Source organism: Halichoerus grypus, chromosome 4, assembly GCF_964656455.1.
Source record: "Halichoerus grypus chromosome 4, mHalGry1.hap1.1, whole genome shotgun sequence".
NCBI classification, from domain to species: Eukaryota; Metazoa; Chordata; class Mammalia; order Carnivora; family Phocidae; genus Halichoerus; species Halichoerus grypus.
In genome coordinates, this window is record NC_135715.1 from 101314189 (window position 1) to 101336636 (window position 22448).

Sequence of the window (22448 nt, forward strand, 5' to 3'; positions counted from 1 at the left end):
AAATTAAAATGCTTATGTCCAGAACTCACATTGCACCAGCCTATTTAGCCCACGTATTTATATGTAAAGGTAGGATGAATCATTCCAGCACCTCAATATATTTGGAAAAGAAATGAGCTAAGGAAAATCTGTTTTGAACCTTGTTAAGCACTCATACTCAATGCCCGTTGAGGGAACTTTTTTAAATTAAACATTTTGTTGAATAAAAGTCATTCCATCCAGATAGGATTTCCATTTCCCAGAAGGCCCTGGAATAGGTTTGCCCATGACATTCGTCTCAGTACCTGCCTGGCTGAGGCACTGAGAGCTCTTGACTTTCTGAAGTCATCTCATTCACAACAGACTGTCCAGGGACTCAGATGGGCTCCTGAGGCTTTGTGAGTACCTGTAGACCCCCAGAAATTCCTAGTTGGTGTTGGGCTCTGTGTGGCCGATGGCTTGGGTCAGGCCAGCCTGCTCCAGTCCAGTCACGAGCCCCTAGCCCCAGCCATCACTTCTTCACTTTCACATCCTCAGGTTTCCAAGTGGGGGAAGCAAGGGAACACTCTAGCCCTGACTCTAACAATCCTCCTGAAAGAATGAATCAAGTAGCAACCAGCAGGGGAAACTTCCCTTGCATTTGAGGTGTGGGATCAGTCCTTGAGCATTTTGCTGTCAGCTAAAACATGTGAATGATGGATGTTTCCTGTGACTTGTATTAAATTCATCGACCTCCATGGTGAATCCACCAACCCTCTTGTTAATTCTAAATGGCCTTTTTATTTTCTAAGCAGGAGCAGAATTTCTCAATGCCTCTTTTATATAGATTAAGAAACAACTTCAAAAATATTTTAGCTTATTTATTCAGATCAATATAGACCCAGAGAAAAAGTTTCCCTAAAATAGTACCCTATATTTGCTGGCTCATCCAAATAACACACACTCTCTCTCTCATTGCTTCTTTAAAGGTGGCTGAAAAGCTGAACTGTTCCCTATTTGTGCACCCCTGGGACATGCAGATGGATGGACGGATGGCCAAATACTGGCTCCCCTGGCTTGTAGGTTTGTGTCAGCTTGGCATCTGGAAAAGAGGATCAAGCCTTTGGTTTTTTTCCCAATTATTTCTGGAACCCTACTATGTCAAAAAGAGAAAGTGGGAATAATTAACAGGACTGTGAGTTACTGAGCTCTTGGATAAATGCTATATATATTACCTTAATTTTAATCATATCCACACAAAACTCTATGAGGTTGACATTATAATAACCATTTTATAGGGAAGAAACTGAGTCTCTGAGTGGTTAGATAAGCTGTCCAAGTCACACAGTTAATAAGTGAAAATGGAATTTACACAAATCTGACGGATTCCAAAGCTACCTCACTATACAGACTCCCAAAAAGGCTCCAAAAATAAGTAATCATGCCTGCCTAATAGATTTTTTTAAAGAACCAACAAGAGTATCAGCTCTTCAGTGCCTGGGTGGCTCAGTCAGTTAAGCGTCTGCCTTCAGCTCAGGTCATGATTCCAGGGTCCTGGGATCGAGCCCCACATCAGGCTCTTTGCTCAGCGAGGAGGAGACTGCTTCTCCCTTTCTGCCTGCCACTCTCCCTGCCTGTGCTCTCTCTCTGTCAAATAAATAAATAAAATCGTTAAAAAAAAAAAAAAAGGAGTATCAGCTCTTACAATGAGAACGCTGGAGTTACAAGTAGAAGGTCAACTTCCACCACCCTAGATTGCAGATGACCCAGGCTTTCAATTTTCCTCTTATCTGCTCCTTTCTGCTGCTCTTTGTTCCTGCACTATTCATTCATGGTTCCACATGAAAGTAAGGGAGAGAGGAAGAGGAGACCTCTGCTTGGCCTATCCAATCTCCTTATTATCCCCGATAACGAGAAATGGAGACAGGCGGCAGTTCTGTGGCCACAAGTAAAAAGTGCAGCTAATAGTGGGTTTCCCAGATGAACAGCCTTGGATTTTCTTTAGAGAGGCCATTATCCATTCTCTCCTCAGCCCAATTAGTACAAGTAATGATAAAGTAACCAACATGAAGAATTAAATGGAGCAGTATATTGGAAGTGAGAAACCTGAATTTCAGTTGCAGCTAGTCTCTAGTTCTCTGTATAACCTATGGCAAATCACTTCACCTTCTCAGGCCCATTTCTCATGTGTAAAATGGGAGAGCTGGTCCTGCATTATCTTTCTGCTCTGACATTTTGTGGCTCTCTGATTGCTTCTGGAGACCAACGTATTTAGTAAGGCAGCTTCCTACCCATCCTCCACCAAATTTTGAGCAACAATCAGCAGGAAGAGACAATCTAAGAGGCACCAATGCTGTCCAGCTCCAAAGAAAATCTCATCTTAATTCAGACAACACTTTGATCAGTCCCACAAACTTATTTATAATTTCCCACATGGAAAACAGAGAAGAACACGTGCATAAAGAGCCATTTCATTATTCATTTATGCAACACACATATATTGGTCCTCTCCAGCATGCCAGGCCCTGTACCAGGCACTGAGGATATTGACATGGACAAAACCTCTGCCCTCCTGAAGCCAATGTTCTGGTTAGAAGAAAGAGATGACAAACAGATCATAAACAAACAAACAGGCTAATTTCAGAATTCTATTCTGGACACAAAAGTGGTCATTAGCAGATTGGAGGATTCCCAGCAAGGGAAGGACATGATGCAACGGACACTGTAAATATCCCACTTTGGCTCCTGTATGGAGAATGGATTATGTAACTATGGTCCAAGTAACTAATGGAGAGCAGAATCACAGGACCAAAAGGAAGTGAGGCTGTCCATCCCCCTGCCTTCAGGAAGCTCTGCCCACAAACCACTCCCAGATAGATAGGAATGTATTGTGCTTCCAGAATTCCCAAAAGGCCGGGGAGCCAGAGGCATCTCTGTCCATAGAGCAATGACAGGCTTGGGGCAGGATGAGCATCTGGTAAAGCCCCATTTGGCAGCCAGAGACTAAGTCTTCCCCTGAAGGTACAGGCTTACCTGTGGAGCCCCCAAAGATTTCTTGATCACAGTCTGAAAAGCAGTTGCCTGGAAATGTAACCCAGACTAACTCCGTGGGGGTGAAGGCATCAGGCATGAAACAGCCGCTTCTTCTAGGGGTACAAAGCACTTGAAACAACTCATCTTAATCCAGTTATTTTTGACCTCATCTCTAAGAAGCACAAAGATTTGGCAGGAATCATTATTTTTTTTAAAGATTTTTATTTATTTATTTGACAGAGAGAGACAGTGAGAGAGGGAACACAAGCAGGGGGAGTGGGAGAGGGAGAAGCAGGCCTCCCGCGGAGCAGGCAGCCCGATGCGGGGCTCGATCCCAGGACCCTGGGATCATGACCTGAGCCAAAGGCAGACACTTAACAACAACTGAGCAACACAGGTACCCCAGGAATTATAATTTTTGTTAATATCTACTGAGTACCAAGTGGCAAGAACAAACGCATCCTACAGATGAGGAAGCTGAGGCACAGGGAAGCAACTAATATTTGTTGAGCGCCTCCAATGTGAGGTTCTGGCCAGGACCTTTCCCAACATCATCATTTTCAAGGCTCCACAATAGTCTTGCAAGATGGGCAACAGAATTCCCATTTTACAGGTGAAGAAGCACAGGCTCAGGAACATTAAATAATTTGTCGAAGGCCAGGAAGCAGAAAATTAGAAGAGTTAGGGTTCAACCCAGACTCATTTACTCTGCTTGCCCCACCACATCCAAACTGAAGTGAGGAATTGGGACAAAAGCTAGGTCCTCTGGCTCCTTGATTCTGTTGTCCACTAGATGTCTCCACCTGCAAGTGGCAAATAGGACGTTTCCGATGGTCTGTTTGCCAAAGTAATGGCTTGTAGACAACCAAGCCATGCTGGGACAGAGGGACCTCACATTTCTCAGCAAGCTGCCATTCCCCCAACCACTAGTATCACTGAGCTTCTTCCTGCTTGAGATAACAAGCCCTGCACCCTGTGACTGTTTCCTCTTTTAGGAATGCCAGCAGAGACCACCACCGCCATCTGTTCCATGATCATGGGAGGAGTGTTTGAGAAATTTCCCAAACTGAAAGTGTGTTTTGCACATGGAGGTAAGGCCCTATCTGCATTACTCAGCTCAGTCTACCATAACAAAATACCATAGACTCAGTGGCTTAAACAACAGAACTTAATTTTTACACAGTTCTGGAGGCTAGAAGTACAAGATCAAAGTGCCTGCAGGGTTGGTTTCTGGTGAGACCGGTCTTCCTGGATTGTAGAAGGCCACTTTCTCACTATGCATGTGATGTGTCATTTTGGATGGGTACAGAAATGACCTGAAGGAACAAGAGCTGATCTAAGGGAATTAGCCAGCCATGTGGATTATCTGGGATTTCCCTGGTGTATATAATGGTTCTCTGGCAATACACACTCTGTGTTGAAGGAGGCTCTGGGGAGGACCTCCTGTGCAAACAAATCTAATCCTAAATCTCACTGTCCCTCTCCTTTTTCCTATCAGATTAAAGTCCCATCTTATAACCTCATTTAACCTTAAATTACCTCCTTAATTACCCTGTCTCCAAATACAGTTAGATTGGGGATTAGGGCTTCAACATAAGAATTTTGGAGGGACCCCATAATTCAGTCCATAACATGCCTACAGCCATCATTCTAGTCATAAAGTATATGATGGTTGGGGACCAAATTCCATTTTTGTGGACAAGGCTAGTTTGCTTGGCGTAGTTTTTGTTTAATTTTGTTTTGTTTTTGTTTAAATTCCTCTAGTCAGACTACAAGCTCTCCAATTTGCAATAGTCCCTACCATTCTCTACTATTTACAAGTAGGTCTATTTCATTCATTTACATTTCCTGCTTGGTCCCTGCAAGTAATTGAGTTTCTGACTCTTGGGCACACACACATACCACCAGGACCACCACTTTTGATGGTTGCATGCATGGCAATACATTTTATGGATATGCCATCATTATGTAGATATTTCCCAGTTGATAGGCTGCCTCTGTATTTTGCTATTATAAGCACACTACATTTGAAAACCTTGACCACATATCTTTACACACTTGCATTCTTTCTTTAGGATAAATTCCTCAAACATGAATTTATAGATGAGTTCATATCACTTGTTCTGAGTCATCTCCCAGCATTTGGGCCACAATAAATCCTTTGTAAATACTGGACTATAGTAACTCCTCTTTGCATACAACATGAGGATTGAAAAATATCCTTTTCAATTGACACTAGCCCTCACTAACGGGTTTTACTTGCAGGTGGTGCCTTCCCTTTTACAGTCGGAAGAATCTCCCATGGATTCAACATGCGCCCAGATCTGTGTGCCCAGGATAATCCAACCAACCCAAAGAAATACCTTGGTTCCTTTTACACAGACTCCTTGGTTCATGATCCTCTGGCACTCAAGCTGTTAACAGATGTCATAGGAAAGGTAAATTGGGTCTGCCATGTGGATGGCTTATGGGGAGCGAAGTATAGGATCAGCAACCAGTTACATGGCCTCTCTCCAAAAAGGGGATGGAAGAAAAGGCATTAGAAGAAAGGAGAGGGACAGTGAGATTTAGGATTAGATTTGCTTGCACGGGAGATCCTCTCCAGAGCCTCCCTCAACACAGTGTGTAGTGTCAGGCAACCATTATATACACCAGGGAAATCCCAGATAACCCGCATGGCTGGGTAATTCCCTTAGGTCAGCTCTGTTCCTTAGGGTCATTTCTGTAGCCACCCAAAATGACACGTTGCAATATGGTAAGCACGAAAAGAGATACCAGTTTTGAAGTCAAATTGACCTGTGTTAAAATCTTGGCTCTATCTCTTACTAATTGGGTAATTATGAACCCAACTGTCCTCATCCATTAAATGAAAATTGGAACATTAAAGGAGGAAATGACACTTGACAGGGAGGCAGGGGAAGATGATGAAGGGTCTGTATACCACCTGAAATTTTTTTCTGGAATAATACGGTATGGCCTTCATTTTGAAAACAATTCTCTCATTTAGTCCAAAAAGACCAACATAGTATTACTTTAAACTTCACAAGAGAGAGTCTTTCCTTTGTTGTCATCTGCTCGCAGATCTCCTCGTTGGTGGCATTTCTACTTTTAAGTCCTTTTTGAAAATGCTAAGTCTGCAAGTTATACCATTTTTAGGGCAAAGTCCAGTCTGAATCAGTGAAAAGTCTGAAATATATACTATTTCTTTTTTTTTTTTTTTTGAAATATATACTATTTCAATTCCCTCATATTATTTACAAATATCTATAGAAGGTTTCCAAATTTTCAAAGGAAAAAAAAAAACCTTGAGGATTTCTTTAAAAATGTGGACATATTTAAAGATTTGCAATGTGGTACTTGGATTGAGAGTAGACTCTAAGGTATTTAAAATCTTGTCCAGAAGAAAGAGAGGTCCATCATTTCAAACCTGCAAGTTCTCCATCTCCAGAATGGAGACTTCATCTTACTTTAAAGCTGTTTCTCTGGCTTAAGAAACTCACTAGAATATAAATGTTAAACATTCTGGTTTGGTAATAAATTATATAGTTGAGCTGTGCTTCTGGGCCTTCTAGGTTTTATGTTGTTCCTGCCAAAATGGGTGGTTAGCAGTGGGTTGTGAATGTTGATGATTATTGGTTTGGACACAGGGGTGATGGGGAAGAAATTACAAAAAGGAGAAACTGGAAGAGACTGTGGGTGACTGCGACTTTGAGTAATGGAGGAGGCGGTGTGGGGAAGTGGTGTGGAATTGGGGAAAGAGTCATCCTGATGACCTCCCATCAAACCTAGTACCCCTGGTATTCTTAGAAATGGTAAAATCAGGAGAAAATGTCCCTGGCAAATACAACACACCTCTTATGATACCTACCATTAGCAGTGAGGATTCTCTCAGCATCAGACAACACTCAGGGCAATACATATTGCCAGGGGGTCAGAGCAAAAGAGGAAGAACATGGTAAATGGCTTGTGGTACTAGCAGACAGACTAGTTAGTGAGCACATGTGAGCACCACCACTTTTAGCAACCCCCAGAAAAACTGAGAGGGCACTTTGCAAAGTTAGTGGTGCTCAGAATTTACATTCAAACTATGAAGGCTTGAGCCATTATAATTTGGGCATCAAAAGCAAATGCAACCTCATTTTATGTGACCTTACTGTCTGGTGAATCCAGGACACCGAAGCAATATATATTAATAATTTGGATTCTCTCTAAAACATTAATGCTTCTTCATTCTGGTTATATTCACATTAACAAATCCTCTCAAAAACAACCCCCAAACTAAAATGGCTGAGGAAAGTCCTACCATGACAGCCAGACAAGAGAGAATCATTAGAGCTGTAAAGGGAGGTCTCCGGGAGAGAAAAAATGGAACTGATGGATTATTTCACAGGTCTGTGAGTTTGAAATGTTGATTACCAGGCATTCAACAGATCTGTTGATGTATTAGGAACAAATAAGCAGTATGTACATAGAAAATTAAGCAAATGAAAGAAAAGGAAATCATTAACTCCAAGAAAACAAACACCCATATGAGGACAGATAATCATTGTACATTACTTGACTCAGCAGTGAACAATATTTATAGTCATAATAGTGTAAATACTAAGTACTAGTTTAAGTGAAAATTCTAATTCTATTGGGAAAATGGAGGAGAGACGTTGGGGTAACAAAGAAATTCTCAAGGATCATAATGAGAAGTCAGTAAATACTCTCTAAAGCTAATAAATCAAGAACAGAATAAGGTAATTAAATAGAACAATGAAGGTAATTATCAGAAGATGCAAGTTAAAATAGTGAAAGTGGCTTCCTCAAAAGATAAGAGTTAGGAAAGATATTTTAGTGATATTTGATTATTTAACTATGTATAGGCATTACTTTGATAAATAAAAATTTACATAATACCCTAGGAGTAAATGAATATATAGAAAAAATTTACAGAGAAAAATAAATAGAATAATAAACATTTAGAGAAGAAAGTATATATACCAAAACTATTTATTGAAAACACTGCTAAATGAAGGACTTAAATTACATAATCTCTGACAGGTATGAGTTGATATCTCATTGTAATTTTGATTTGAATTTCCCTGATGATCAGTGATATTGAGCATCTTTTCATGTGTCTGTTGGCCATCTGGATGTCTTCTTTGGAAAAGTGTCTATTCATGTCTTCTGCCCATTTTTTTAAGTGGATTATTCATTTTTGGGGTGTTGAGTTTTATAAGTTCTTTATATATTTTGGATAACCTTTATCAGATATGTCATTTGCAAATACCTTCTCCCAGCCCTTTTAGTTTGGTTGATTGTTTCTTTTGCTGTGCAGAAGAAGCTTTTATTCTGATATAGTCCCAGTAGTTTATTTTTACTTTCGTTTCCCTTCCCTCAGGAGACATATCTAAAAAAAAGACCTATCTAGAAAAAAGACATATCTAGAAAAAAAGACAGAGGGTGAGGGCACCTGGCTGGCTCAGTTGATAAAGCATGTGACTCTTGATCTCGGGGTCATGAGCTCAACCCCACATTGGGCATGGAACCTACTTTAAAAATTAATTTAATTTAATTTAATTTAAAAGTTGCTACAGCCAATATCAAAGAAGTTACTGCCTATGCTCTCCTCTAAGATTTCTATGGTTTCAGGTCTCACATTTAGGTCTTTAATCCATTTTGAGTTCATTTTTGTGTATGGTGTAAGAAAGTGGTCTAGTTTCATTCTTTTGCATCTTGCTGTCAGTTTTCCCAACACCATTTGTTGAAGACTGTCTTTTCCCCACTGGATATTCTTTCCTGCTTTTTAATTGACCATATAGTTGTGAGATCATTTCTGGGTTTTCTATTCTGTTCTGTTGATCTATGTGTCTACTTTTGTGCCACTACCGTACTGTTCTGATCACTACAGCTTTGTAATATACCTTGAAGTCCAGAAATTGTGATGCCTCCAGCTTTGCTTTTCTTTTTCAAGGTTGCTTTGGCTATTCAGGATCTTTTGTGGTTCCATACAAATTTTAAGATTGTTTATTCTAGTTCTGTGAAAAATGCTATTGGTAGTCTGATAGGGATTGCATTAAATGTGTAGATTGCTTTGGGCAGTATAGACATTTTAACAATATTTATTCTTCCAATCCATGAACATGGAAAGACACTGTTGTGTCATCTTCAGTTTCTTTGATCATTGTTCTATAGTTTTCAGAGTACAGGTCTTTCACCTTTTTGGTTAGGTTTATTCCTAGGTATCTTATTGTTTTTGGTGCAATTGTAAAGGAGATTGATTCCTTAATTTCTCTTTCTGCTGCTTCATTATTAGTGTAATTTAATTTAATTTAAAAGTTGCTACAGCCGATATCATAGAAATGCAACAGATTTCTATACACTGATTTTGTATCCTGTGACTTTACTGAATTTGTGTATCAGTTCGGTGAAGTCTTTCAGGTTCTCTATATAGAGTATCATGTCATCTGCAAAAAGTGAAAGTCTTACTTCTCCCTTGCTGATTTGGATGCCTTTTATTTCTTTGTGTTGTCTGATTGCTGTGACTAGAACTTCCAGTACTATGTTAAATAACTGTTGAGATTAGACACCCCCGTCTTGTTTCTAACCATAGAGGAAAAGCTCTAAGTTTTTCCCCAATGAGGATGATGTTACCTGTGGGTTTTTCATAGATGGCCTTTATTATGTTGAGATATGTTTCCTCTAAACCTACTTTGTTGAGTGAGGGTTTTTATCATGAATGGATGTTGTACTTTATCAAATGTTTTTTTCTACATCTATTGAAATGATCATACAGTTCTTATCCTTCCTCTAACTGATATGATGTATCACATTGATTGATTTGTGAATATTGAACCACACTTGCATGCCAGGAATAAATCCCACTTGATCATGGTGAATGATTTTTTTAATGTATTTTTGGATTCAGTTTGCTAGTATTCTATTGAGAATTTTTTCACCCATGTTCATCAGGAATATAGGCTTGTAGTTCTCTTCTAGTGGAGTCTTTATCTGGTTTTGGTATCAGGATAATGCTGGCTTCATAAAATGAATTTGGAAGTTTTCCTTCCTTTTCTATTTTTTGGAATAGTTTGAGAAGAATAGGTATTAACTCTTCTTTAAATGTTTGGTAGAATTCACCTGTGAAGCTATCTGGCCCTGGACTTTTGTTTTTTGGGAATTTTTTGATTATTGATTCCATTTCTTTGCTGGTTATCAGTCTGTTCCAGTTTTCTATTTCTTTTTCTTTTTTTTTTTTTTTTTGAGTTTTCTATTTCTCTCTGTTTCAGCTTTGGTAGGTATTATGTTTCTAGGAATTTATCCATTTCTTCTAGGTTGTCCAATTTGTTGGCAAATAGTTTTTCATAAAATTCTCTTATAATTATTTGTATTTCTGTGATATTGGTTGTTATTTCTCCTCTCATTTGTGATTTTATTTATTTGGGTCCTTTCTCTGTTCTTTTTGATAAGTCTGGTTAGGGGTTTATTAATTTTACTGATTTTTTTCAAGGAACCAGCTCCTGGTTTCACTGACTTGTTTTTTTTTTTTTTTAGGTTTCTATTTCATTTATTTCTGCTCTAATCTTTATTATTTCCTTCCTTCTACTGGCTTTAGGCTTCATTTGTTGTTCTTTTTCTAGCCCCTCTAGGTGTAAGGTTAAGTAGTTTGAGATTTTTCTTGCTTCTTGAGGTAGGCCTGTATTGCTATATACTTCCCTCTTAGGACAGCTTTTGCTGTATCCCAAAGGTTTTGGACTGTTGTGTTTTCATTTTCATTTGTTTCCATGTATTTTTTTATTTCTTCTTTGATTTCCTGTTTGGCCCATTAATTGTTTTGTAGCATGTTATTTAACCTCCATGTATTTGTGGTCTTTCCAGATTTCTTCTTGTGGTTGACCTCTCATTTCACGGCATTATAGTCAGAAAAGGTGCATGGTATGATTTCAATCTTTTTGTATTTGTTGAGGTCTGATTTGTGACCTAGTATGTGATCTATTCTGGAGAATGTTCCATGTGTACTTGAAAATAATGTGTGTTCCACTGTTTTAGGATGGAATATTCTGAATATATGTTAAGTTCATCTGATCCAGTGTGTCATTCAAAGCCATTGTTTGTTGATTTTCTGTTTAGATGATCTGTTCTTTGATATAAGTGGAGTGTTAAAATTCCCTACTATTATTGTGTTATTATCAGTTAGCTCCTTTATGTTTCTTACTAATTGTTTTATAACTTGGGTGGTCCCATGTTGGGTGCATAAATATTTATAACTGTTATATCTTCTTGTTGGATTGTCCCCTTTATTATTTTATAGTGCCCTTCTTTGTCTCCTGTTACAGTCTTTATTTTGTAGTCTAGTTTCTCTGATACAAGTATTACTACTCTGGCTTTCTTTTGACATCCATTTGCATGATAAATGTTTCTCCATCCCCTCACTTTCAATCTGCAGGTGTCTTAAGGACCAAAATGAGTCTCATAGTCAGTTTATAGATGGGTCTGGTTTCTTTATTCATTCTGACACCCTATGTGTATTGATTGGAGCATTTAGTCCTTTTACATTCAATGTAATTATTGATAGACATATATTTATTGCCATTTTATTACTTGTTTTGTGGTTGTTGCTAAAATATTTTCTCTGATCTTTTGTTGTCTTTCTCTCTTTCATGGTTTGCTGATTTTCTTTAGTGATGTATTTGGATCTGTTTCTGTTTATTCTTTCCATGTTTATTAGTGGTTTTAATATATGGTTCCCATTAGTGTGTATATAACCTCTTCTGCAAATAGCAGTCTATATTAAGTTGATAGTTGCTTAAGTTTGAACCCATTCTCTTCTTGTTATTATATTTTATAAATTTTTTGTGTGTGTGAGTTCCTTGACTGATTTTTATATAAATATTCATTTTTACTGCTTTTGTGTTTCCTGCCTTTATACTGCTACTTTTGATCTCTCCTTTCCACTCAGAGTCCCCTTTAATATTTCTTTCAGGGCTGGTTTGTGGTCATGAAATCCTTTAGTTTTTGTTTTTCTGGGAAATTCTTTATCTCTCCTTCTATTCTGAATGATAGCCTTGCTGGATACAGTACCCTTAGCTGCAAATTTTTCCATTCAGCACTTTGAATATATCATGCCACTCCCTTCTGGCTTTCAAAGTTGCTTTTGAAAAATATCCAGCTAGCCTTATGGGTTTTCCCTTGTAAGTTAATGACTTCTTTTGTCTCACTGCTTTTAAGATCTTTTTTCTTTATCACTATATTTTGCAAATTTAATTACAATATGTCTTGGTATTGGCCTGCTTTTGTTGATTTTGATGGGAGTTCTCTGTACTTCCTGGATCTGGATGTCTGTTTCCTTCCCCAGAAGTTTTCAGCTATTATTTCTTCAAATAAATTTTCTGCCCCATTTTCTCTCTTCTTCTTCTTCTGGGACTCCTATAAGATAAATGTTATTACATTTGAATGACTTACTGAGTTCCCTAAGTCTATTCTCATTTTGCATAGTTCTTCCTTCTCTCTTTTGTTCAGCTTCACTGCTTTCCATTACCTTGTCTTCTAGGTCATTAATTTGTTCCTCTGCTTCTTCCAGCCCCCTGTTCATTGCATCTAGGATGTTTCTAATCTCCTTAGAGATTATTATTAAGTCACTTATCCCTCTCACCCTCAGGTTCCTCAACTGTAAAATGGAAATGACAACCATGCAGAATTGATGTGAGGAATTGGCATAATACTATGTCAAAGTACTATACAAATGTCAGCAATTTATATCACCTATTCTAGTGCTTTACAAATAGTAGGTATTGAGTTAATGTTTGTTTAACTGAGTTTGTATAATGGTTTTGTGAGTATAAGGCTAATCTTACTGTGCATTGATTTAATTAAACCAGGCTCCTTCTCTAGGAAATTATGTCTCAGGGAACAAACTGAATTCTTGGTAAATTACAATTTTTGTAGTAAGCTACATTATAATAGAGTTATGTTGTATTTACTGCATATGCTACTAATGAAATTGGCTAATGAGAAGATAGCTAATTGTTCCTTTTCTAGAAGACAAATGAACTCTCTTCTACTATTTGAATTTATTTAGTAAACCACATCTTTCAGTGTTCACAGCATTTCCTGAAAATGTGAAAAAGTTAATACATCCCAGCAGGTGAGCAGTTTATTTCTTTTCCCTGGCAGGAATATTAATCACTATTATTATCATCTCAGTAAGTCTTTGACCTCATAGGGAATGTGTGTTGCCAGCTTTGGGGAGGGAAACATATGTTGGGGGAGAGTGCTGGTGCTGAGAAATCAATCAGGATTATCCACTGTCTAACAAAGAAAGCCAGTGTCTGGGTAGACGGTATAACTTCAGGATCCCAGAAGCAGCAGCCATGGTAACTAAAAGGCCCACCATTAGAATTATTCCTTTGGGTTTACAGAGTCTTTAGAAAAGCGCTAGTAAAATGTAGATGTTGTCAAATGTTACATTAGCACAGATATCCTTAAAAATTAGTTCATGATTATGGTGGATCCTAAGGGAATAAAATCCTACATCACAGACAAGACGACAGAAGAAAGTTCTAGCTTTTGGAAGGCCAGAATCAGGTATGCTATTTGGGAACCTGAGATATCACAAGAGCTTAGGTTTCCCTGAGAGCTTCAAAATAGGGCAGCAATCATCCACATCCATATCCTATGCCTCCTTAACCAGGATTCTCTATGTAATCCCTTTAAAATACAATCAATTTGCAGTTATGAGACAAAAGGTGGTAAAAATAGCAATACAAAAAGTATTTTTAACTCAAGAAATATTTATTAAGCTTCTATCAAGTGGAGACTGTTATTAAGCAATGGAGAATGCAACCTTTATCATACAGGACCATACTTTAAGGAATCTCATCTCCCCACCTCTTCCCTACTACTATCTCTTCTCCCTCCGAACAAGAAATCTCATTAACAAGAACTTCACTCCCAGTTCTTTTATGCCTACTTCATTCTCCCTTATGAAATTCCTAACAAGTTAGAAATGGTCAGAAACTTACCAGAAAGTATCAATAAAAGGTATACAGATAGATATAGGGTATGAAAAATTAACAAACCAGAGATTATCACAAGCAGATAATTAACCTCCTATAGAGAGGAACTGTGAACAATAGCTACTAAATAATAATTGAATATTGCCAAACCATGAGTTTGGAGTTTGGCAAAAGGCATCCACAATCAAGTTAGCAAGGAGAACAAGGAAGTATCTTAACCAGGAAGGATAAAATGCAGAGGAGTGGTTTTCACTTCTGTTTTAAAATCCTTTGCTCTCTTCATATTAAAATGGAACAGACACATTCCCCCCTTAAAATGTATTTATATCCAAGAAGGCCATAATACTGAGAATGGAAGAATTCCTGACTAGAAAGCAAAATAAATTTCTAAATCTCAATTTCATGTTAATGTAGTTAACAAATGTAATATAGCATGGGACTTTTTAAAAATTATGTTGTGTTTTGGAACTGTAAACAGCTTTAGCAAGAGGAGCAGAAATAAGAACAAATGAAGCTCCAGTGAATACAAAGCAGGCATTCAGAACAAGATCAGCTGTTGGCACAGATGTGAGTAGATATAAGTTTGGGCCTTTAGGGCTTCTATAAGCAGGTGTATTTGCTTGGTTTTTTACAGTAATGAATATAAGAATCTAGAAATAGAGTTGTTAGTCCATCATGGCCTTCCTCTAACTTTATTATACATTCTCCCATATCATTTCATGTGAATGTATTCATAAAACCTAGGAAAATTCTTTTTTTTTTTCCTGGTAGAAATTCAAAGTGTCATTTATTCTTACAGGAGCTCAAATTTAGCATATTTAAAATATATTTAGGCAGTAGCTCTTTCTGCCCATGGGCCCTGTCCCTGTGCTTTAATAAACCACCATTTTGTGCCAAAAAATAAAAATAAAATAAAATATTTTAATATTTCAGGGCTAGTAACAATCAGACGACTTCCCTCTTTCATATATTCAAGTTTTCATTCCTTCAAAATATAAAGCCACTCTCAGATTGATTATAAGCATATGTCAGAGTTTTATTTCAAACTTGTTTTAAAAAAAGAGGCCTTCTGAAAAGTCCAACTCAAAGAATCTATCTTGGCAGAGATATTTTATAGGGAAAAAGTTGGTTAGACAGTTATTGTTGACTGGATTTTAAAAAGAAGACAACTATCCAGTTAAGGATTATTGGTTAAAAGTCTTAGACTAGTTTGAAGACTAATAGTCAATGAAAGGGGTGCCCTAGAAACTCTTAAGCTCAATAAGTCTATCCAAAAAATTAGCCAAATATTTTATCAAGAATGCTAAACTATGTTTGGTGACAAATGTTAACTAAATTTATTGTGGTGATCATTTTGTAATATATGCAAGTATCAAACCATTATGTCATATACCTGAAACTAACATAATGCTATATATCAATTATACCTCACTTTAAAAAGAAAAAGAATGCTCATTATTCCCCAGGAAGAGCAGATAGTCATATTAGACCACAAAGTTCTGCCCTAGTTCAGCTTTAGGACAACTTTTTTTTTCACATTTACTGGAGGCATTTTATTCCATCCTAAGAAATTTGGGTTTCACCTTCTGGACAACAGGAAATTATTAAAGGATTTTAAGAAGGGATGTGGCATGATCAGATTTTTATTTAAAACAGCATTCTCTCCAGTGTTAGATATTGATTAAAATGGATGAGACTGAAATCAGTTAGAAAACTATAGTAGCAGTCCAATTTAATTCAATAAACATCCACTCTGTACCAAGCTTTTGCTTAGTGCTGGAGACAGTTTTTGTCCCACTTCTTAGCTGAGTTGAGGAAATGGAGACACAAGTCTGGCTCCACCACATACTAGCTGTACAACTCTAAGCAAGTTAGTTATCATCTTTGCTTCCTTGTCTGTTGAATGGGGATAATGATAGGACCCATCTCATAGAAAGGCTGTGAGAATGAGTTAATGAATGCAAATGGCTTATAACAGCATCTCACACATGGTAAGCAATCAATAAATGTTAGATATTATTATTATTATAAGGGGTTATCTAACAGCAATGTAAGAAGTGCTGTGAATAAAAGTATCTGTAGGGTGCTTTAGGGATACAGAGGTCGCACTTGGCTGAGTGAAGGGATGGTAAGAGCCTGAGTTGAGGGAAGAACTGAGGAAGTAGAGAGGAAGTGATGGGTGCAAGAAATGATACAGTGACAGAATCCAAAGAGCTCAGTGACCCATGAAATGCTGGGGTAACAGAGCAGAAGGAGTCCAACGTGATTCCCAGGTTTCCAGCTTGGGCAATTGGGTGAAAAGTAATGCCATCAACCTAAAGGAAAAACAGGTTTGGGTTCATGCTCTATCAAGTAATCATGCACGAGTCATTAGAATTTGTGAAATTACCTAATTAATACCCAAGATACAATTCCCAGTTAACAGTGGCAAAAAGGTCATACAAATCTTATCAGAGTTGTTACTTAACATCCTCAACTGGACACAGTCATTATTATGGAAGGCACATTAAAATCCTAAACTCGGGGGGTGCCTGGGTGGCTCAGTTGGTTAAGTGACTGCCTTCAGCTCAGGTCATGATCCCAGGGTTCTGGGATCAAGCCCCACATCGGGCTCTCTGCTCAGCTGGAAGCCTGCTTCTTCCTCTCCCACTCCCCCTGCTTGTGTTCCCTCTCACGCTGTCTCTCTCTCTCTCTCTCCCTGTCAATTAAATAAATAAATAAAATCTTTAAAAAAAAAAAATCCTAAACTCAGTTACAGTATAAATCTAATTAATTGCTCAAGTTTAAGTATTTTCTAAATGTCCCCACACTGTTGGCCCAATATCTATGACTTATTAACTCAGATGAATACAATGTAGGTTAATTGAGGCCAAGAATATGAGTTAGTTCAGTGGTTCTCAACCCTACTTGTGCATTAGAATCATCTGGGAGCTTTATATTTTTTTTTAAAGATTTTATTTATCTGTCAGAGAGAGACAGCACAAATGGCGGGGGAAGTGGCAGGCAGAGCCGGCAGAGGGAAAAGCAGGCTCCCTGCTGAGCAAGGAGCCTGATGCAGGACTCGTTCCCAGGACCCTGGGATCATGACCTGAGCTGAAGGCAGATGCTTAACCGACTGAGCCACCCAGGCATCCCAGCATCTGGGGAGCTTTAAAAAAATGCTAATGTTACTAGTATTTTTAGGCCCCACGCCCAGATATGATGATTTAATTGATTTGGGGTAGTTTCTGGGGTATTTTTTTAAAGCTCCCCAGGTGATATTAATATACAAGTAGCGTGGAAAAACTGGGTTAGCATCAGTATGAATTTATAATTTATGGTCACAAGGAACCTTAGAAATACTCTAGTTTTGGAACTTTGCTTTTAATCCATGGAAACTATGGTCAACAAAGTCTTGTGTAAACAAGTAAAATAGAGAAAAGCAGAGTTGTTCTAATTAGGCAGTAGAGGCTGGGAGGGAAGCTTTATCTGATAGGCCTCCGCCTCGCCCCTGTCCCATCTCTTTTATATAACCTTCACTGATGCTGCTCCCCGTCCTCCAGTCCCCAAGAATTCTCCATATAATAGTTTAAAAAATCCTGACAACTAAAAAAAAAAAAAGTCATTCTCTCATTCATGAAATATTTTTAAGCTCTAACAACATGACTGGGGCTGATATATGGGAACACTTCATATTTTCGAGTGGAAAACAGACAAATGACAAGTGTATATACAAGAAAATATGAGGAAATTCATCTTGCATTCTCTCTGTCAAAGAAATAAAAATAAAATCTTAAAAAAAAAAAAAAAGCAGAGGGCGCCTGGGTGGCTCAGTCGTTGAGCATCTGCCTTTGGCTCAGGTCATGATCCCGGGGTCCTGGGATTGAGTCCCGCATTGGGCTTCCTGCTCGGTGGGAAGCCTGCTTCTCCAAACTCTCCCACCCCTGCGCTTATGTTCCCTCTCTCACTGTGTCTCTCTTTCTCAAATAAATAAATAAATAAAATCTCTAAAAAAAAAAGCAGATAGAAATGACAAAGAGCCAAAATCAAAGAACAGAACCAACATAAACAATAAAGAAAATTGATAAATCAAAGTTTGGGTGTTTGGTGGTGCCTGGCTGGCTCTGTTGGTAAAGCATGCAACTCTTGATCTTGAGGTCATAAGTTCAGCCCCACATTGGATGTAGAGCTTACTTTAAAAAAAAATTGTGTTTGTTTGGGTTTTTTTTTTTAAGATTTTATTTATTTATTTGAGAGAGAGAGAGAAAGCACAAGCAAAGGGAGGAACAGAGGGAGAGTGAGAAGCATTCCCCACTGAGCAGGGAGCCCAATATGACCCTGGGATCATGATGTGAGCTGAAGGCAGATGCTTAACAGACTGAGCCACCCAGTCACCCCCAAAATTGGGTTTTTTCTTAAGAGATTAGTAAAATAAACTCCTATAAAGACCGATCAAGAAAAAAAAAAAAGAGAGAGAGAGCACAAATTACTAACATCAGGACTAAAAGTGGGATAAAACCACAGATCATACAGACATTAAAAGGATATTAAAAGAATATTATGAACAATCTTAGACCACTAAACTTTACAAATTAAATGGACAAATTTTTTGAAATATATAATTTACCAAAATTGTAATATGTATTAAAGGAAACTGAATTTTGTTTTCAAAAACCTTTCTACGAAGGAAACTATAGGCCCAAGTAGTTTTCCTTGTAAATTCTATCAAACATTTAAGGAAGAAATAATACCAATCCTATACAAACACTTCCAGAAAAATAGAGAAGGAAACAATTCCCAACTCATTTTATAGGGCCAGAATGACCCTAATACCAAAACCTAAAAAGACTACATAAGAAAATAAAATTACAGACCACTATCCCTCCATAATAAGATGCATCATCCTTAACAATTATTAGTAAATCAGGGGGGCCTGACTGGCTCAGTTGGTTAAGTGTCCAACTCTTGATTTCAGCTCAGTTCGTGATCTCAGGGTCATGCGATCAAGCCCCGTGCGTCATGCTCCGCACTGGGCACAGAGCCTACTTAAGATTCTCTCTCCCCCTCTTCCTCCACCCTTCCCCCTCTCTAAAATATATGTATATGTATATATATACATATATATGTAAATCAAATTCAGCAATAATTTAAAAATAATACATCATGAACAAGCAGGGTTTATTTTAAGAATGCAAGATTGGCTTAACTTTTTAAAATCGATGTGATTCACCATATTCATGGAATAAACAGTATGATTATTTCATAGATGAAGAAAAAATATGACAAAATTACTCACTCTTGATTTAAAAAAAAAACTCACAACATAAGGAATAGGAATGAATGTCCTCAATTTGATAAAGAGCATCATCATAAAACTTATAGCTATCACCATACATAATGGTAAAATAAACACTTTCTCCCTAAGATAGGGAAAGAGGAAAAGATGTCCACACTCACCCCTTCTAATCAACATTGTACTAGAGATCCTAGTCAGTACAAGAAGATGAAAAAAGAAATAAAAGGCATACAGACTGGTGAAAGAAGTAAATTGTCTTTGTTAGCAAATGACATGATTGTCTATGTGGAAATTTTTAAAGACCCTACAAAGTAACTGCTAGAACTAATAAGTGAATTTAGCAAGATTGAGGACATGTGGGCAATTTTTTTTTTAAGTAGGCTCCATGCCCAGTGTGAAGCCCAATGTGGGGCTTGAACTCACAACCCTGAGATCAAGACCTGAACTGAGATCAAGAGTTGGATGCTTCACCGACTGAACCACACAGGCACCCCCATTAGGGCAATTTTTAAAAAATCAATTGTTTTTCTGTATACTAAAAGCAAACAACTGCAAAATAAAACTTCAAAACAATTCAATTTGCAATAGTGTTAAAAACCACAAAATCTACAGAAATAAACTTAACAAATGATATGCTAGACCTTTACATTGAATGCTATAAAATATGACTGAGAGCAATTTTTTAAAACCTAAATAGGGCGCCTGGGTGGCTCAGTTGGTTAAGCGACTGCCTTGGGCTCAGGTCATGATCCTGGAGTCCCTGGATCGAGTCCCGCATCGGGCTCCCTGCTCGGCAGGGAGTCTGCTTCTCCCTCTGACCCTCCCCCCTCTCATGTGCTCTCTCTCTCATTCTCTCTCTCTCAAATAAACAAAATCTTAAAAATAAATAAATAAGTAAATAAAACCTAAATAAATGGAAAGATATACCGTGTTTAAGAATCCAAGAACTCAATATTAAGATGCCAATTCTCTCAAAATTCATCTATACATTCAATGTAATCCAAGCTGAGTCCAAAATATATAGGGATATACGAAGGACCAGAAAGCCAAAATAATTTAGAAAAAGAAAAGTAAAATTGGAGACTTGCACTAACTGACTTAAGAGCTACTATAAAGCTATAGCAGTCCACACAATGTGGTGTTGACATAAGGTCAGGCAAATAGATTGATGGAATAGACTATAAGAGTGCAGAAATAGTCTCACTTTTATATGATCAATTCATTTCTGACAAATGTACAAAAACAACTAAATGAGGAAAGGAAAGCTATCTCACAAATGGGACTGGCACGAGTAGATATTCATATGGGCGGGGAAATGAAATTTGACTTTACCTCACACCATAAACAAAACTTAATTTGAGAAGGATCATACACCTAAGCATAAAGCTGAAACTATAAGGCTCCAAGAAAAAAATATAGAAGAATATCTCTTTAACATGGTAGCCAACAAAAATTTGTTGGGCAGGACACAGAAAACAGTAAACATTTTTTAAAAAGACAAGTTAAACTTCATCAAATTAAATACTTTATCTCATCATAAGAAAAATTAAGTGAAAAGGCAAGCCACGGAATGGTGGAAATATTCATAAAATATATGTATGACAATGGACTTACATCCAAAATAAAGAACTACTACAACTCAATAATAAAAAAACAAATGATCCAATTTAAAATGGACAAAAGACTTCAACAGCCATTCTGCAAAAGATGTACCACTAGCCAATAAACATGTTTAAAGATACCAAGGGAAACGGGTGAAAGTGGTCAAAAGATCCAAACATCCAGTTGTAAGATAAGTTCTGGGGATGTAATGTACAGCATGGTAACTATAGCTAACAATACTGTACTGTGTATTTGAAAGTTGCTAAGAGAGTGGGGCGCCTGGGTGGCTCAGTTGGTTAACTGTCTGCCTTCGGCTCAGGTCATGATCCCAGGGTTCTGGGATCGAGCCCTGGGTTGGGCTCCCTGCTCAGTGGGAAGCCTGCTTCTCCCTCTCCCTCTGTCTGCTGCTCCCCCTGCTTGTGCTCTCTCGCTCTGTCAAATGAATAAATAAAATCTTTAAAAAAAAAAAAAAGAAAGAAAGCTGCTAAGAGAGTAGATCTTAGAAGTTCTCATCATAGGAAAAAATATTTGTAACTATGTGAGGTGATATACGTTAAGTAAACTTACAGTGGTAATCATTTTGCAATACATACATATGTCAAATTATTATGTTGTACACCTTAAACTAATACAATGTTCCATGTTAATTGATCTCAGTAAGACTTGAAAGAAAAGAACAAACTAAAAGGAAATATGCTCTTCAAAATGGTAAAAATAAGTAAATAAATAAAGACACTCTACATCATTAGTTCACCAGGGAAATGCAGTATGAGAAACTACCACACATCACTAGAGTGCTAAAAAGAAAGAGACTGAAAACTGCCTGGCAAAAGATACGGCACAACAAAACTTCAGTATATGCTAACAGAACACATTCCTACATACTCCTATGATCTTTTACTCCTAGGTATTGATCCAAGAGAAATGAACACATATATCCACAAAAAGACTTTATAAGAACGCTCATTGCAGCTTTATTCAAAATAGCCAAAAACCAGAAACAATCTTAAATGAAGGGCCATGCGAGAACTTTCTGGGGTGACTAACCTTAACACACTTAATGGTGAACTGTAAGGTTTTGCTCTCACCACTTCTATTCAGTATTGCACTGGAGATTCTAGCTAGGGCAATTAGGGAAGAAAAATAAAAGCCATCCAGATTGGAAAGGAAGAAGCAAAATTATTTCAGATGACACAAACTTATATATAGAAAGTCCCAAAGAATCCACAAATAAACTAATAATTAAACAGATTCAGCAAGGTTGTAGGTAACAGATAAATATATAAAAATTAACTGTATTTCAGGGGCGCGTGAGTGGCACAGTTAAAGCTTCCAACTCTTGGTTTTGGCTCAGGTCTGATCTCGGAGTCATGGGATCAAGCCCTGCATTGGGCTCCGCACTCAGCAGAGTCTACTTGAGTTTCTCTCTCCCTTTACCTCTGCCCCTCCCCCGCTTTCTCTCAAATAAATAAATGTTAAAAAAAAAACTGCATTTCAATACATTAGTAATGAATAATTCATAAATGAAATTAAGGAAACAATTCCATTTATAATAGTATCAAAAAGAATGAAATACTTAG

General features: G+C 37.6%; 1 protein-coding gene across 1 annotated transcript in view; it reads left to right on the forward strand.

The window, feature by feature from the left end:
• ACMSD (aminocarboxymuconate semialdehyde decarboxylase) overlaps positions 1–22448 on the forward strand; it is a 67865-nt gene that overhangs the window by 37380 nt on the left and 8037 nt on the right. The window contains exons 6-8 of the mRNA XM_078070714.1: positions 948–1041; positions 3987–4082; positions 5257–5429. Of these exons, the coding sequence (XP_077926840.1) occupies positions 948–1041; positions 3987–4082; positions 5257–5429 (363 nt within the window). The remainder of the gene's footprint in view (positions 1–947; positions 1042–3986; positions 4083–5256; positions 5430–22448) is intronic.